At 30.3% G+C, this 17,919-nt stretch overlaps 1 protein-coding gene across 3 annotated transcripts; it reads right to left on the bottom strand.

The window, feature by feature from the left end:
- Nucleotides 1–3,144: 3,144 nt before the first annotated feature.
- Nucleotides 3,145–17,335, bottom strand: LOC106461171 (ADP-ribosylation factor 6-like). 3 transcript variants are annotated; one of them, XM_013920966.2, is made up of 5 exons: nt 17,214–17,335; nt 13,630–13,742; nt 12,985–13,088; nt 10,586–10,784; nt 3,145–5,365 (listed from the first exon to the last, which is right to left on the bottom strand). In XM_013920966.2, exons 2-5 carry the CDS (start codon nt 13,709–13,711, stop codon nt 5,223–5,225), a joined length of 528 nt encoding a protein of 175 aa, XP_013776420.1. In that variant the 5' UTR covers nt 13,712–13,742; nt 17,214–17,335; the 3' UTR covers nt 3,145–5,222. The 3 variants fall into 3 exon arrangements, with proteins under 3 accessions (XP_013776420.1, XP_013776419.1, XP_013776421.1); XM_013920965.2 differs by having other exon boundaries at nt 17,041–17,317; XM_013920967.2 differs by lacking the exon at nt 17,214–17,335 and adding an exon at nt 16,849–16,974.
- Nucleotides 17,336–17,919: the final 584 nt, after the last annotated feature.

Here is a 17,919-nt window from a genome sequence, read left to right as displayed (position 1 = left end):
AGCTACACGAGGGTTATCTGTGCTAGCCGTCCCTAATTTAGTAGTGTAAGACTAGAGGGAAGGCAGCTAATCATCACCACCCACCGCCAACTCTTGGGCTATTCTTTTACCAATGAATAGTGGGATTGACCATCACATTATAATGGACCCACGGCTGAAAGGGCGAGCATGTTTGGTGTGATGGGGATTCGAACCCACGGCCCTCAGATTGAGGCTTGAGTGCCCTAACCACCTCGCCATGCCAGGCCAAAAGTCTTAGGTGACAGCTATCAAGTGTAACTAAAACTTTTATATATTAATTTGTTGTGGATCTGAAAAAAAAATTCTAGAAAATATCATTTCCATTATTTAAGTCTGTGAATGTGAAGACTTAAAAATTGTCAAGTAATAAAACTGAAAAATCACCGTTAGTTTCACACTCCTATAAATAAGAATATTTTTTTTTAAAAGATATATTCAGGTACATTTTTAAATGTTTGTGCCAGTGTTCTGCATGTAATTAGTGGCATCTTTGTAAACAAAATGCAGAATGATCACAAATTTGTGTTAATCCTCTAGCTTAGTCAAACTTTGCATATCACAACAATTTTCCTGTAAAAAGGGGGGGGGACAGACAATTGTACAACTTGGGAGGTTTATCTCCCTTGAATATGTACAATAGGAATTGTCAGTGACTTGCACAAATTAGGATAGTGAAATGATATCAGGAACTTTCATTTTATGTAATGTAGCATTATCCTTATGCTGGTGTAAAAATGTCAATTAATTAGTGAAAGACATTTAACTCTATAAATAAAAATTTTATTTGTTCACTTGTTTTGGCCTCCATCCTTTGTTGTCTGTTCAATTTACTTTCTGCTTAATATTTCTTGAATATGTTGGTTTTAAAGATACCTCTAGTTTTCCTGTTAAAAGTCTGGGTACCCAAAATATCCATCAGTGGTAACACTGGTATCTTCCACATTGTGTGACAGCATTGTAAAAACACTATCAGTTAATTGATACACAGAAACACCTAATGATGATTCTTTATATTAAACAATAAAAAAATTAAAAATCAATGCAGAAAACCTTATTCTTGTGTTTCAATACACACGTATATACATCACCAACATTACAAACATACTTCTCTATGAGCCTTAGTATTGATGTTTCAATGAAAATAAAATTTGTTCCATCAAAACAAATTGTATCATCATATTTTTGTATTTTCAATAATGTTTTTAATTTTTATGACAAACATAAAATATTCCTATCATGTTTGTTTCTCCTTCCCATAAATGGTTTTAAAAAGATGATTTAGAAATTAACAGTAATTAAAAGTTCTTTGAAAATTTTTAATAATCATTTCAAATATACATCAATTATGAACTTCTGCTAGAACTATCAGAATTCAGAAAATAAATGTGCCTTAATTAAAATTTGTGTCTGAAATATAGGAATCACTCATACACAAACAGCACATTTTCTTCACCTTAATATAAGGAGTCTACAATCATAATGACAACTTATAGCTTAATTTTTATTCAAATATTAACATGCCACATAGTTCATGTATCATAAGATGTACTGAATTGTGTTTGTATAATTATAAAGTTTCAAAAAAAAAAAAATGTTGTTTCAAGCATAATCATATATTTAACAACACAAAAACATGCCAACTAGTTTTGGTAACATCTGCCATTATCGTAAGATGAAATGTACTTTGTGGGATTATCTTTTTGAAGTGTCATTACATTTACAGTGTCCAAAAATTGTGTGACGTATGTTACAAACTTAACCGCAACAAGACAACAGTTACAAACTCTTATTTGTGGTGGATAAAAGATGCATGCGTTTTTTTTTGCTACACATGATTTGCAATCAGTACACCTCTACATGAACTCTCTTTATGGCCCTCAGGATATCAAGTTGATATTTGATTCCCATCCATGTGTTTACCAGCATATCAGGCATCACAGTACATATTACATCAGCAATCTGTTCATTTAGAATCCTCAGATCCAGTTATTTCTGTCGTGTAGATGATGTCTATCATATAATCCCAGATGGGAGTGATGTCTGGTGATTGGCCCATTGCAGTTTCTTTCTTGTGTAACACACTCTCAGACTCTTGAAACTACCAGTACCACTTCTAGGCAGAATTCTTAACTGATGGATCTTTTCCATACAATCTTTATACTACAATAGGTAATTTCATCTCTGCTAATCTCATGATGCACATAACCGTTTATGTCACCATGTTTATTAAGGACATATTTAGTGACTGCATGCATTATACTGATTAAAAAATATTCTATAAATCTGGCTTTCATCTACTACAAACTGTAAGTTTGTAACTGTTACTATCTTATCATATTTTAAGTCCGTAATACATCACTAAATATTTGGACTCCCTGTATAATACCATGTTTCTGATGTTATTCTGAATTTTAATTGTAGAGAGCTTATTATCTAGAGTTTTTGGCCAAAAACAAAGACTGATTCATGCCAGTTGTAAAATGTAGTAATTTTTGGTAACTGTTGTACAAAATTTTTTTTTATAATGTTCAACTTTACAGATATTTCAAGTTTCTCAAGATATTTACTTTTATATATATATATATATATGTGTGTGTGTGTGTGTGTGTGTGTGTGTGTGTGTGTGTGTGTGTGTGTATCAGAAGGTATATTAATAGGTAGTGTTTCAACAGTTGCAAGAATATATATATATATATATATATATATCTATAATAGAAAAATCCTTAAAACCTAGTGGTCATTTTTGTAAAGATATATATTTACACAAAAAGTAGTGATATCAAAAAATGGATTATTCAGATTATCAATAAAAATATTAGGTTATAAAAACCATTTCTACAGCATGAAGCATTCTTTCAATAACATGTATCATATAATATTAAGTATTGCTCAATAGCCGACAGATGGTAGTTGTAACAGCCCTACTAATTGATGACATTTTTTTACTACAGCACCCCTATGTTTTTGGGTTTCCATAAATGTTTTTATACATTTGTATCAAGTGGCAAAGTTATAGCTTGTACCAATCTTTTACCACCTGTAAATTTATAACTATACCAAACACATTGGGTTCCAGCCTCATATATTTGTGATGGAATTGAGTATTAAAGCAAAATTAACAAGTTCATAGTACAAACATGATTTATTCTTTAAAAAAAAAACATCAGCTTTAAATAGATTAAAAGAGCTAAAAACGAATAAGCAATCTTTTAGAACAAAGACAAACAGTACAGAGTAAAGGAATCTTTAAGAAACATTTAATAACTGAAACATTAATTTTGAGATGCTAAATTATTTAGCAGCTTACTTCATGCTACACTGAACTGTAAAATAAGTATACCTCACAATAGAATTGACAAAAGTTTGAGATTATTAATTAGCAGAGACAAAAACCACAAAGCTGTAAACTACACCTAACAATAGATTTTATTTCATTTGTATTTTTTAAATATCAAAACAAGAACCAAAGTTTTACAAAAAACTAAAAAAATTTAGCAGTACATTTCAAAGAAATAAAAAAGTTCAAATAAACGATAGCAACGTAACAAAGTGCAATTCAATAGATGCTTACCCATTATATTGCAACAATGAAGTTTTTTCTAACATTTGAAAGAGGAGTTGGTTTTGTTACAAAAAATAGTATTTTTTTTGCTGGAGTTGAAAGTGGTAAAATAATGAAGTTGTACAACATATATCTTACAACATGACATTTGAGTAAATTAACTAAATATCACTTAAGTGATAAGCTTCTAGTTTAGGCCTAATTAATTCTCTGAAGGTTAAGAATGTCTGTTATAAAAACTGTAAGAAAAAACAAAAACAACCTTACCTATGACTTACAATGTGGTTACTTTGTTAGATCATATCTTGTATGTGTAGGCACATTCAAAAGTGTGGACACAGAATGCCTGTACTTTTTTTTTTCATACTTGATGTTTAATCTGGTTACAAGTCTTTATAAAAAAACACCTAAGCTGCTATATTACTCTTGTTAAGATAAAAATTTGGAAAAAATCATAGAATATGCATGCAAGGTGTTTCTTTATAATTAATCCCATTATTACACACCAAGAAAATAAATATCCTAATTTTGGTTTTGCATGGATCCGGATATATATTTCATAAGGTTAATAAAAAATGAAATTTTCCTCACTTTAGAAACCAAGTCTGGATTTTCTGTGATAATTTCCTGATTTTCCATAAGTTTTGCTTTGAAATTTTTTTCCACCAGTTATTTAGAAAGTGATACCCTCAGAAGAAAAAAAAAGAGAATTTGGAACCAAAAGAAAACGTTTTTTTTTTTTTATGGTTATGTGCAATTTGAGATACAGCACCAATTAAAAATGACTGTCCACAGATTATATATTTTGTTAAAAAATACAAATGTTAACTAACATACATAAAAAATTTTCAAAAACATAACAAAACTAATAAGAATTGCTAATTCAAATGGTATGTTATTCACAATTCTACATAAAAATGTTTAATCTAAATCTAGGCTTATTTCAAGTGAATAATTTTACTAAATTAATGTCATTATTATTCACTTTCAACAGGTGTGCATTAATAAAACAGAAAGATAATTGTTCTCTTTCAAGATAACTTTCTAAAAATTTTGTAACTCAGATTTATTTCCTGCTGTTAGAAAAAGATTTCTGGATGTAACATTAAAGTATTTTTATAATCTTTTAACTAGTAACACCTATACATATTTCTGTTGGAGATGGAAAAAATAGAAAAGGAAAAGGTTTATTGATGTAAAAAATGTAACTTATTCCACTCTTTGCAAAATAAACAAAACAATACTAATACTTAAAATCTTGGATAAAAAAAGTCTAATTTATTTACACATAGATTTAATATAATATTTTAACCATTCAACTTTGATTACTCTACATATAACAATATTTTGTCTGAAAATGAAAATATATGCACGCTTTGTTTACTTTGCTTCAAGTAGACTGATGTCCCTTCAGTATAAACACATTTAAAATCTTGACAAATACACACACACACATGTAGTTTATGATTTAAACTGAGTGTATAAGGAAGACTGGACTTATTAACCTTTAAAGATTCTTCCTTATGAAAGAGGTCAAGAGAAGACATGCCTACATCACAAAAGGTTGCATCCTTCTTTGATAGTTTTCAGAAAATATTTGTCAGAAAATTATCAGTTTCTTCTTACTGTTTACTTCATTTTAGGATTTATAGTTTGAGGTCAGCCAAGTAAGCCCTTCATATAAACCATCACCAGTTGTTGCACAAGAAGGCTGAACATACCAATTTCGATCACGAATACGAGTGAACCCAAGTTTTTCTTGCACCTCATGGGGTTTCATGGCTGGTAAAACAGAGGTGAAATATGCTATATAAACACATTACAAACAAATTCTTCATTTAAAGTACCTGTTTTAAATTTATAGCAAGAGAAGTCTTGAGTTATCATATCAAGATTTGGATATACATAATTTCATATAATTGGTTGTATAATTTTTTTAATTGAGAAATGACTCAACCGCATTCCTAAATATGTTCTGTATTAGAATTAGACAGATAAATCTAGTTTGCAAACAAAAAGCAAATCACTCTTTAACCAAAATATGAAGACTAATCTTAGATGATGAATATAATATCAGTAAGTTAAACCACAATGTCTGTCATATGCTAAAATATACCAGATCATCAATTTTATTTGATAAATTTGACAAATTACAAAAGGCCAAAGGATATGGTGAAAAAAGAAACACAAGTTAGACATTTTCCCATTGTATGGTTAATATGATTGCATCATTTCATTCTTCAAAGTATACATTCTTATGTATTAATCCATTAATTTATCAGACTTTTAAGTTTGTGCTCATTACAGCATCTTTGCAAGCATAATAAGAGTATAATTATATTTAGATAAGAAATACAGTGCTATTACACAGGTTGACTAGTGATTTTAAAGACAACTTTGTCATTAATAAAGTGTAGCTTTACATTTTGCATTACCACTACAGAAAATGGGCTGCTAAAACTGGTACTGACTGTGTTAAAGAAAGTTTATTTATTACATAAAGAAGCACACCTTCACTAAACAAAAAAAAAGGAACTAAGACTGGGTTCAGTAATGATAATTAGGGCTACAAAGAGAACAAATAAATGTATGCAAGTCACATTTTATTTTAGTTTGGAAACACTACTTATGAGAGTTAAATAAATTAATGTAAGCCAGTAAACAAAAAGAACAAATGGTAAATAAAATAGTTTGTTGTACGAAGTATTGGTAATACTAAAAAATTATAACAAAACAACATTACTTTCAAAAAATATCTTAACACGTCCCTCATGAGCCAAGGGGTGTCTTCACACTACAATTTGTGAAATATTAAAAGTAAGTTCAACATGGAAACTCCCAAAGAGGGCGATTTTGGACGTATTTTTTTGAGACAAGTTTTCATTTGCTAATTGATAAATTTTTAAGTGAAATATTGCATCCTCAAGTCTCCATAATAGCTAGTACTAAGGTCTATCAATAAAGCCACATTCTCAGCATCATTAATTAAGCAATTGCCAACCTTTTATGCTTCTGCCATCACCTTTTTATGCTTAGATTTCAATCGAGATATGAATGATTTCACCTGCAATTCAGTAGGGAAGATCGAAGCATCATGATAGTCAGCAGTAGGATGAGCAGACAGGAACACTTTGAAAGTAGCTACAGGCATAATATTGTACTCAGCTTGCTGGACAATATCTACCAAAGTGGTTCTAAATGGTTCCTGAATACCTCTGCATGTGATTTGGAGACTTTCATGCTTGGCTGTTAAACTCTTGGTGTGCTGACAAATTTCAGTAACCTAACTACTCCAAACCACTTTTTGCAGCCCCAACACTAAAAGAGTGCAGGAAATGCCTTCTTTCAGCCAATGAAAATGTCCAAAAAATTTCAGTTCAAAGTAAGAAAAACTGAACTGGGTAGTTTTTTGTTTTGTTTTTCAACAAAAATGTCCTCCACTGGCTAGTGAGGAATCTGTTAAAATTCATAACTTAAGTCATCTATGGAGATAAAATAGATCATGTGCTTCTAGTGACTGAAGAACAATTGTTAGATATTAATGGTTGGTATCACCTTTAAAGAACCTTAAAAAAGCAGGAAAAGGTCACTGAACATAAATTAAAATCAGCAAGATGAGAGTTAATACTAAGTACTGTCTTTTTTTGTTAAACATTCTTATTTCATGAAGAAAATTGTAACAGATTAATCGTAGCCTTCAATGTGGCAAAATTATTTCTTTCATGATTTACATATAAAAGGGAGCCGCGGTCAAATATTTGAAAACATTTCTAAAATACTGTTTACTCAAGTGTTCATACAAACAGTCAATGAGTCAAAGATATTTACAAATTAAAATAAAATGTAAAGCAATTTGATGATGATCTCTTACACTAGATGGCATCAGCACATCATTATTATTGCTTTCACACCTCTTTTGACTTGCTCACTAAGAAGTGGAGCTAACATTGCACAGAATCCTATCATCGACATGTTGTTTCAGATGGAGTCATTTGTTATAATAAGTGGACAAATTACCAATCTAATTGTCCAGTTATCTCAATTTGTACATTTGTGATCAATATTACAAAATATTAGCTGTGTTCCACATGCTCAGTTAAAACAACTTTCACAAGTAGGACTTAGATTAAATATAATTTTCTCTAGTGATTACTTAAAATCAAAATTCTATTTCTGCCTCATACTGGTTAGAACTTAAATAATAATGATAAAAATGTAATGAAATATTGCTTCTCTTATGACACTACAGAGAACATTTTTTCCACATTAACAGATGAATGAAATATGACCTCTCTCATGACAGATAATGACAAGTGGTCAACTGGAAACATCTCGTATATTTGTAAATATACAACCACGTAGTAATATTTTGTCTTTCATTAAGCAGGTAACTGTTACAGAATGCCCAAGAATTGTTTTTGTTCTTGAATTCTAGTACATTATTTACTACAGATCTTACATCATGAGAGGCATTTTAGGAGCTAATTAGTTTGCAATGAGGAGAGACACTAAGAAAATGTAAATATATAAAACAGAAGAGGCAATGAGTAACGAGTAGATGTGTCAGCAGAATAGGGTGTTGGAAATTTAGTAAAAACAAGGAAATGCAAGAGATTTGTCAGTGTTCATGGACTCTTACATCTTCATCCAAAAGTATGTGTGAGATCTTTTCAGTTAGAAAATCCACCACAATCTATTTTGTCAACTTTGAGTATACCAAGGTTATTCTCTCAAAGGGCTCATCCCTTAAGTTTAAGTTACATCAACTACTTTGTGTATTTTGAAAGATTAAATGATTCCATATAATTATCTTGGCTACTTTCCTAATACTAGTTGTTGTTTTTTTAACCATTCTCTCAAAGGGCTCATCCCTTAAGTTTAAGTTACATCAACTAATTTGTGTATTTTGAAAGATTAAATGATTCCATATAATTATCTTGGCTACTTTCCTAATACTAGTTGTTGTTTTTTTAACCTGTTGATTGAATGTAGCTGAACATAAAATAACTGTGACGAGTTTCTAAAATGGTTAAAGACATATCTGAAAAGTAATTCTAGTTATTACAAAGTGTATAAAGATACTTCTCTACAAAACACCACTTAAATATCCACTCACTCATTTCTATATAATATAAACATAAGGTAAGCTAGTTCTTATAAGCATGCATCTATGCAGTTCACCTAGGGCCTCCTAGTAAGCTATCTGCAACCTCATCTTTGTACTGGCCACTCATGGACATTATCAGAACATACATATTTTTACATCTGTTATAAACTGTTTTTTTTAAAAAACCCTCATGTCCTACATAATGAATCTTTGTAGTGTAAATACTATGGCTGTACCCTTTCCATTCATTTGAAAATGAAAAATATTCAGGTGAGAAATAACAAAAGAACATTCAATAGATCCATCAAACTAAAAATTATGTAACCTTGCAGTCTCCCTCTGGTTAAGAAAGCACTTAGCTTATACGGTTTTGTATTTTTATGTACAAAACTGTCTATCCATGAAAATACAGATGAGAAAGCAATTTTCAGCATATTGTCACACTTCATTTTAAAAATGAACACAAAGCACCTCAATACTCATTTCAACATATTTTGACATAAAATGTTTGTCCAGATGGTAATAAATTGAATAATAAAATTATTCACTCATCAGTGCTGGAAAAATAATCGTTTAGTGACAAATGCAGTATAACAGATTATTGTTATGGTGTGAATGCCTTATCTAAGCTGGCGAAGCACAGGCCCATACACGGAATGTTTGATAGGGGGTCCTAATTTATAGATCAAAAGCCAACACATATTGTACGATGCACAATCAGCATGCAAATGCAACAGGGGTCTGACACAACTGCACTAATTCACAAAATAATCATACATCTACAACAAAGCAACAAATGAAACAAACATCAGAAGTTTTCTGAAAAAGATTGATTTTTTAGTCTTTAGTTCCTCTAACTTGACACCGTTAATTTTTATTATGGTCTTCCTTAGAAAACGACAATTATTAAAACTAAGGAAAAACATATGCAATGAGAGCTATGCCATTCATTAATTACTAATAAACTTAATATGTTGGAAAAATGGGATGTTTTTAAATCATTTTTCTCCCAGTTAGTTCAGATTTGGAAATTATTTCATAAAAAAAAATAGAAAATTTCATTATTATTATTGGAAAATAACCTAACACAATCTTTTTTACTGATGTCAGTAGAACTTGTAATTTTGACAAAATGAAAAATATAAACATATGGTATGTTATTTACCAGTGTTCTTTAATAACTGTTATGGTGTGAACACCTTTTACAAGTGGGTGAAGAACGATTTCAATTACATTTATTATAAAATGTTAGAATTAAGCCTAAGAATAGTGTTTAAAAATGTATTAGGCCTAATTCTAATGTTTTATGACAATGTAATTATTCTGTAATAGTTGTACTTATTTGTAATATTCTTTCTTGTAAGAATATTGTTATAAAAACTCAGGTTTTTAACATAAGTTTTAAATTATTCTTAAGAAAATTAATCTAGCAGATAACTCAAACCCAGAAGTACTAACCAGATTTATATGTTCTTAGTATAAAACTTAGTATAACATTCCAGTTTCAGCTATAACATAGCCTTAACTTATAAATTTATGAGGGTTATTTCTAATGAAAAATAATTTATGATTACTGCAAAGCAACAGAGTCAACTTGAGGTAATTATCAATAAAGACAACTATACATATGGTTAAGTTTCGGACTTTTAACTGAACAAGAGCAATTATCTTTCCTGTGTACTGTACCCTTGGTGCAATTATTATAGATTATCTTGATAAAAACAAGGTAGTAACCACATAAATGTCACAGCTTGTATAGGTTAAATTTTGAATTTATAAAATGATGTAACTTTTAAAAAAAAAGTTTCTATTATAAATTGGCATATAGTATTTCCATTTACCCACCAAAACATCTAGTAAAACCTTGATGCAGACATTTATAAAATAAGTCTTACCTTCTGGCAAATCCTGTTTATTGGCAAAAACAAGAATAATAGCATCCCTCATTTCTCTATCATTAATTATTTTATTTAACTCTTGACGTGCCTCGTCTATTCTGTCCCGATCAGCACAGTCCACAACAAAGATAAGGCCCTGAGTTCCAGTATAATAATGCCTCCACAATGGGCGGATTTTGTCCTGACCACCAACATCCTATCAATGTAAAAACATGTAAATTTCATTTCTACCTTATGATTTACAACTGTGTACACTTTCACCTCAAGACCAACATTCTCTTTTAGAAGTGTCATTACAATTCCTACAATAAAGTTTATTTTGCTGTAAATTGCTCTCCAATACCCCCCCAAGGTTTTCATTTGTTTACGACAAGATATCATGTAGAAAAATTTATAGTTTTAGTTATGACAAAGCAAGATCGCTGCCACAAAATAATATCCAACTTGAGTTCACTTTAATGCAAATCAATCATTTAAAGATCCACTATGTGATCCCAAATAGAAATGCTTGACCATTCAGCCTATGGTTATCAATTAATATGTAACAGAGATCACTATACCTTAATAGTTCATAACATTTCAACATAGCATGCAGTCACACAAACAGAAAAGGGAGCCTAAAACCAATGGTACAGCATGTTGGTAAAGTACTGTGGTGTCCTCAACCACTCCTCTACAAGATCTGTTTTCATGATATATTTAGGGTCTGGAATTGCTTGACAGGATATGAAGCATCACCCAAAATTGTCCTGCATATTCTTAATCAAACTGATATTTGGTAAATGAGCATGCCACTCTGCAGAATGTTGAAGTCACTACATCCACCGATGCTGATTGTTCCACACATCTTGTGTTAGCACTAGCATTTGAATCTTTTTTAGTTCTAGGGACCCAACCATTTGGGAAAAATAGAATTACCTTATACTTTTGCACAATGCATAAAACATCAAAATTTTTAATTTTCTCAATTATTATTTATTAACTGCACTAACATTTCTACAATTTAAACATTTCACTGTTCTTTAGATTCTTTAAGCCTTTAGCTCCTCCTCTCTCACATTGTGTGAAAAGTTGCAGCAGTCTCTTCACACTTTTTCTTTTTGTCATATTGGAGTAAAATTCTGTCAATCACTCTTACCAAATATACGTTTTTTCTTTTGAACAGATCCTTCACTTTAGACTAACTAGCTTAAATCTCATAAAATTATACATTTATATATATTTATTATTTTTATTATATTGACCTTTCAGCCATGCCTGGCTAACAATACAGAAGTTACAATGACGCAGCTCACGTGCACTCATGTTACCGTATCAAATAACATAAATCTGACCTTTGGTCTTTACAAAGTAACTTGTCTTGGCTTTGATTTAGTAGAGTAGTATTTTATAAAATACAGTGACATTTCAATTATTATACATTATATATGTATATAGATTATTGCTATTTTGAAATAAATTCTAAAACATTTCTTAAAACATAGAACAGTAAATAAAGAAGTAAAGCAAACAATTATCTCTTCTAGTTATAACCTTTGTACTTGGTTGCTGCTTGACATAGGTTGCTAAGCCTTTAAAAAATTTGCACGTGGAAGACATGAAAAAATATTTTCTTCTAGGTTTTATATATGTATGTTTGAATAACCAAAAAATTATAAATTACTACATTAATACCATAGAATTCCACTATAATTTATCAAGCTTAGTAACCAAGATGTATTTTGGTCTAAAAAAAATATGAAATTTCGAATAGACTAAAGACACACCCCACCTCATTGAAATATTGGTTCAAAACAAAGAAATGGTGCCAAGCCCATTAAAATGCTAAGAAAGCCACTAGGGGGACATTCTGAGCTTCCAATTGGTTATTCATGTCATATATAGAAGTAAGTGTATATAAGGGAGCTTTTCCAAAAACGGAAAGAGGTGGGTGGGGTTCCACTGTGTTTGATTTATTACATGAGCAATATCTTAACAAAGTGAAAAGAAAAGAGGCTCTTATTTTATATTCAAGCTTGTCAACATCAATAATTTGAGTTTCTAATTTGTACAAAACTATAGACTTAGTATTTTGACTTCACAAACATCCAATTTGAACCAGTGCTACATTCAACACACCACATGACACACAAAAATCGATGTTTATCTGTGTTTTTAATATTTGCTTTTGAATTAAGAAATTGAGTAATATATAGTACTAAAATTTGAATTATAATTTACAGTTTGATAAAAAATTTATTGACATAAATTCATGAAACAGTAGTTCAATAAAATTTTGAATATGAGTCAACAAACAAGATGACATGGCTTTTCACCCCCGTGACCCATTTTGAAAGGGTTAAACTAGCAAATGTTTAAATATGTTCATTAAAGAGTAAAAAAGATAAACAACTTACCCATACATTAAATTTGACATTTTTGTATTTAACTGTTTCAACATTAAATCCTACTGTTGGTATAGTCGTCACTGACTGTCCTAGTTTTAATTTGTATAAAATTGCTGTGTGTTGGTTAAGAAATCTAACCACCATTTCAATAAAGCTTGAAAAAAATATTCTAACATAATTTAACATCACATCTAAAAAATCATTGCAATTAACAAGAAAATTTTTTTTTGTATGTTAGGGATTTCAATTACATTTAGGAATGCTATAGTCTATACAACCTTCAAATTATGGGTCAGCATTAATGATTAATAATGATAATAATGGTGTTCTAATCTGTAGTACCCTTTATTTCATTAACAAAAACTCTGCAGAAATTGCAAAAAAAATTCATCATTTTAAATACATGTAGTAGATATATCAGAAGACTTGCAAAATTACACAAACAAGTGTAATCATCCCAAAACATGGATAAAATATGTTTTACTGGTTCAAAAATGACAATCTCTTTTTAATATAAAAAAAAGTATAATGAAACGTAGTTTTGCAAACACAAGTATTTGGCACCTTGAATGCTGATTAAAAATGACAGGAAATTTACATATTACACTATACAAGTTAAACATACCAATTTGTTAAACCCATACAAAAGGATACTTGTTTTTCCAGCAGCATCCAATCCAAGCATAAGAATTCGCATTTCTTTGTTGCCAAAAATCTTGGACAATAGTTTGCCCATCTTGGATCACAGGCAACAGTCAACAAATAACCTAAAATATTTAAGAAAAACAATTAGATGCCAAAGTAACCTTTATGGCCATTCAGATAAAGATTTTTTTTATGAGGAAAAACTGGAAGGGGATATAATTTTTATTTAATGACAGTGAATCAACAAATGTGAAATCACAAATGCACAGAATAGCTAGATAAACCATGGTAAGTTTAGGATGTTTAATGGTTGAGTTTAATGGAAAGCAAAATGGACTTATAATGTTGTAACAATATTTCTTCTACTGTTCAATAACCCACTGCTTATATTATTGGACAATGAAGTGGCCTCACAGAGTGTACCAGTACATATAATAATTTGAACTAAAAAGAAAGTAATAGCAAAACATTTGAACAGATAAACAATTTTTGCTTTCAAAGGGTTATTGGAAAATAATTGTGTCAGAAATACAACAGACAGGCCACCCAGCAATGACTGCTTCTGCCAGCTATTAAAATAAAGGCTGGAAGTTGAGCAAAATACAGGCTATTTTTAGCTAATTTTTTTTTTTGTGAGGGTGCTATGTTATAGTCAATTAAGTCCTATAGAAACAAATATAAGTATATATTTGACACAGTGGTTTTCCACCATCTACCTAACAACCAAGGATAATCTATCTTACTCTGGAACTGAGAATTTTCATGGGTTGCTGGCCAATGAGAGTCTGGTTTGGGGCACACACACAACAGCTACAATTAAAAACTGAATTTTACATTTTACATGAACAGCAACAAATTCTATTCTGTAAATAAACTTTTTTACAGGTTGTTATGCATTATTACAGGAACTTTGACAATTATATAAGTTTTAAAAGTCAAGGCTCTGAAAAACAGGTTTTACAGGCTCGCTGGGAGGCCTGAACACATCAAACATAAAACTACAGATGATTCAATTCAGGAGTTCAAAATTGTCAGGGGTTTGAACAATCTTCTTCTAACATAACATACAAATAACAATGGACCTTTTAGTCTTTCAAGGCTATCCTTGCACACTCAGTCCTAACAGCAAAAATTTCACCTTCAAGTTTGTTTTTTTTTTTTTTTACTAAATCTATTCATTCCCCTCTCATGCTCTGTAAAATATTAGCATCCTCTACAGTCTTGATTGACTCCAAATCATAAACTTGTTTATGCATTCACTCTTCCTATTTTCTTCAGAATATATCGGAGACTTTTATCTCACTGTTCTCCTGGATAATCTTGCAAACTTCAATAACATAATTTTTAACCCTTCTTTCATCAATGGAAATATGAGATCTTAATGTGTCCCTGTCCCTCTAAACTAATACTTCCAACTCAGGACTTATCCTAGTAGCTCTTCTCAGAACCTTTTCCAAATTGTAGTTGGGGTAATACTTTCAGGAAGTTAGAAACAGTATTAACAGGGCTAAAAGTAGAGGATTTAATTGCAATGAGTAGGTTTTATTAAAAAAGAGATTTCAGCCTTTAGATTGTGCAGATGAGGTACTATGGAAAGGAAGGAAAACAAAAGGTCCAGAATGGGAATAAAAAACATAAGGAGTTTATAGTTATAGGTGATTATTTAGTATGCCACATTAATGGGATAATCTGTGGGGTAAATATAAGTTGACACATTTCAGCTTTAAAAATGAATCATTAATTACCATCTTTAAAATAACGATGTTTTTAATTGTCAGTAAGTCTGTTAGTCACCTATCAAATCCAAAACAATCCAACTGAAAACTCAGACAACTAATATTTACATATACTATACATCAATAATAAATCAAATAATAACAGTTCTAGTATGCTGTTTTGTAAGTTGCAGCTTAAAACAATTCATTAACACTAAAATGTCAGCCTGTATTAAAACTGAACAATTTTCCTACCAAGTATTTTATTTAGGCCTATCTGTAATTTTATATCGAACAATACTTTCATCATAAAAATCACCATCAGTGTCTCTTACATTTCCATTGATCATCTAGTTTGCTACCGGCCATATAGACCAAAGCACAAAAATAGTACATCTGATGGGTCCCTCTTATTGAATAATACTGTCATCAGGTTAATGATAACCAATTAGCTGAATGAGATTTAGTATTTTTTAAGTTACACTTTTTACTAACACATAATAAATAAAGTTACAAATTAGTTTCACAAGGTAAAGTATTCAATTACAAAGATTCACATGTACATTTTCCATCATACTGAGATTTAAATGAAATAAATTTTCTTTCCCCATGAACACAAGTGGAAAATACTTCACAAAATCCTATTCTTTCTGTGCTTTGGCCTTCGTACCAATTTTAATGCAGTCTAACAACTGCTTCGAGGTTTTACATTTATCACAGGGGTGTCCACCTTTTTCAAGGTTGATAACTTTGCTTTCAATATTAAGCCTATTCTTCCTGCTGCACACTACTGTTGGAATGACAGCCCACTCACACCCAATAGGATTGTGTAATCAAACTATGGAAAAGTTCATTATATTTATTATAATTTCCACATCATGACTGGATTAATTATAGTATAAAACTGTCTTCTAGATGAAGCTGCATCACAATGTAAAGAAGTAAACTATACTGGAATGCCAAGTAATAAATGAGAAAATCTGACAATATGGCATAATAATCAAGGTACACTATGTAAGGACATATCAATCCAAAAATAACAAGGAAGTCGGACACTAAAAATAAAGTCATTAGATTCTTGAAGCATCTAAATGTCTCTATAACAAAATTAAAACCAATGTATAATGGTTCAACACACATGGCAAATGTAAATGTTAGCCCCCAAAATTAAAGCCCTAGAACTGCTTTTACACTTTTTTTCAATTACCTGCAAGATAAATTAATATAAAAGGAAAAGATTTAAGAGCTTGAATTTTAGTCTGATTTAATAGGTAATATAAATTATAAATATATGAGACACTGAGTATGATTATAACCAAGGAAACACTAGGCTAATTAACTAACTTTAAAGTTTAATTTAAGTTTAAAAGTTATGAAAGTATATGATTTATTTTTTTCTCTCTCAAAGACGTGGTTTAATTTTTTTTTAACTTAATAAACTAGCAGTACACTGTACAAATTATCTTAACATTAGTACTAACAGTAACAGTTGTATATTTATAAATAAGCATACTGGCTATATTGTCGTAACACTAACAATGTAGCATTGTCAGCGTAACTAAATAAAATTCAAATAGGCCTAACATGATAACAACGAGGCTAAGTAAAACTAAAAAGTAACAGTATAAGTCCTAAAGACGTGATATCATTTCATCTTCAGTTTTTTAACTTGAAGTTGCACACGAAATGTATTATTCATACTCACAATCACACAAGTTTTGACTTTGATCCACTTTCAACTTAATATAAATTACAAGAGCTTTCTCTTTTTTTTTTATCAAGGAATTTGCGATTATAAAAATATATGAAAATGGTAAGTGGTAGTTCTATCCTATGAATGAAAATTCAATTGCACCTCTCTTCTCATTTTGTACTTAACTTAAATTACTTTCATTGTTAGCCCATCTTGAAACACAATCACCTCACATTACTACAGTGGAACCCTCCACGCAACACATTTGGTTAAACGGAACGGTGAGCACCCTGATTACAATTTATCCCGGAAGTAAACTTTCCGTTAGGAAACATTCGTAATATTGTTATGTGTCACCACTGATTTATGCATAGCGTATATTTGTGTGTAACACCAATTGTTTATTTTTTTTACCCTGAAAAATAATATATCTATATGTGCACTTGAGATTAAATTATTTGTATATAAACATCACTTAACAAGAAATTTTAAAGTTGAGCAAAATACTGTGCAGAGACTGTATAAATATTAACACGAAAACACATATTCAAAATGGGTAATTGAAAATCAATTTATTAATATCATATCACACAACATTTCTTCTCTAGGAGAAACGTTAGATATGAAGGTATTATGCTCTGAGAAGAAACGTTGGGTGAAACGTTATTAATAAATTAATTTTTAGTTACTTATTTGAAGCTGTTTTATGTGTTATTTACAAAGTTCGAATATTTCTCATGTCACTTAATAGGTGAAAATACCTGACTCAGTTATTCCAGTTACTGCCTGTTATCTAGCTATTTTTTTTACCTCTTCGCGTGACTCATGATAAAAGAACTTCTTGTTAAAATTTTGAAGATAAACGATATGAATTTTTTCAAACACAAAGGG

This window comes from Limulus polyphemus, unplaced genomic scaffold (assembly GCF_000517525.1).
Source record: "Limulus polyphemus unplaced genomic scaffold, Limulus_polyphemus-2.1.2 Scaffold908, whole genome shotgun sequence".
NCBI lineage: Eukaryota > Metazoa > Arthropoda > Merostomata > Xiphosura > Limulidae > Limulus > Limulus polyphemus.
The sequence above is the reverse complement of the archived record's forward strand: the minus strand, read 5'-3'. Positions and strand labels throughout refer to the sequence as shown.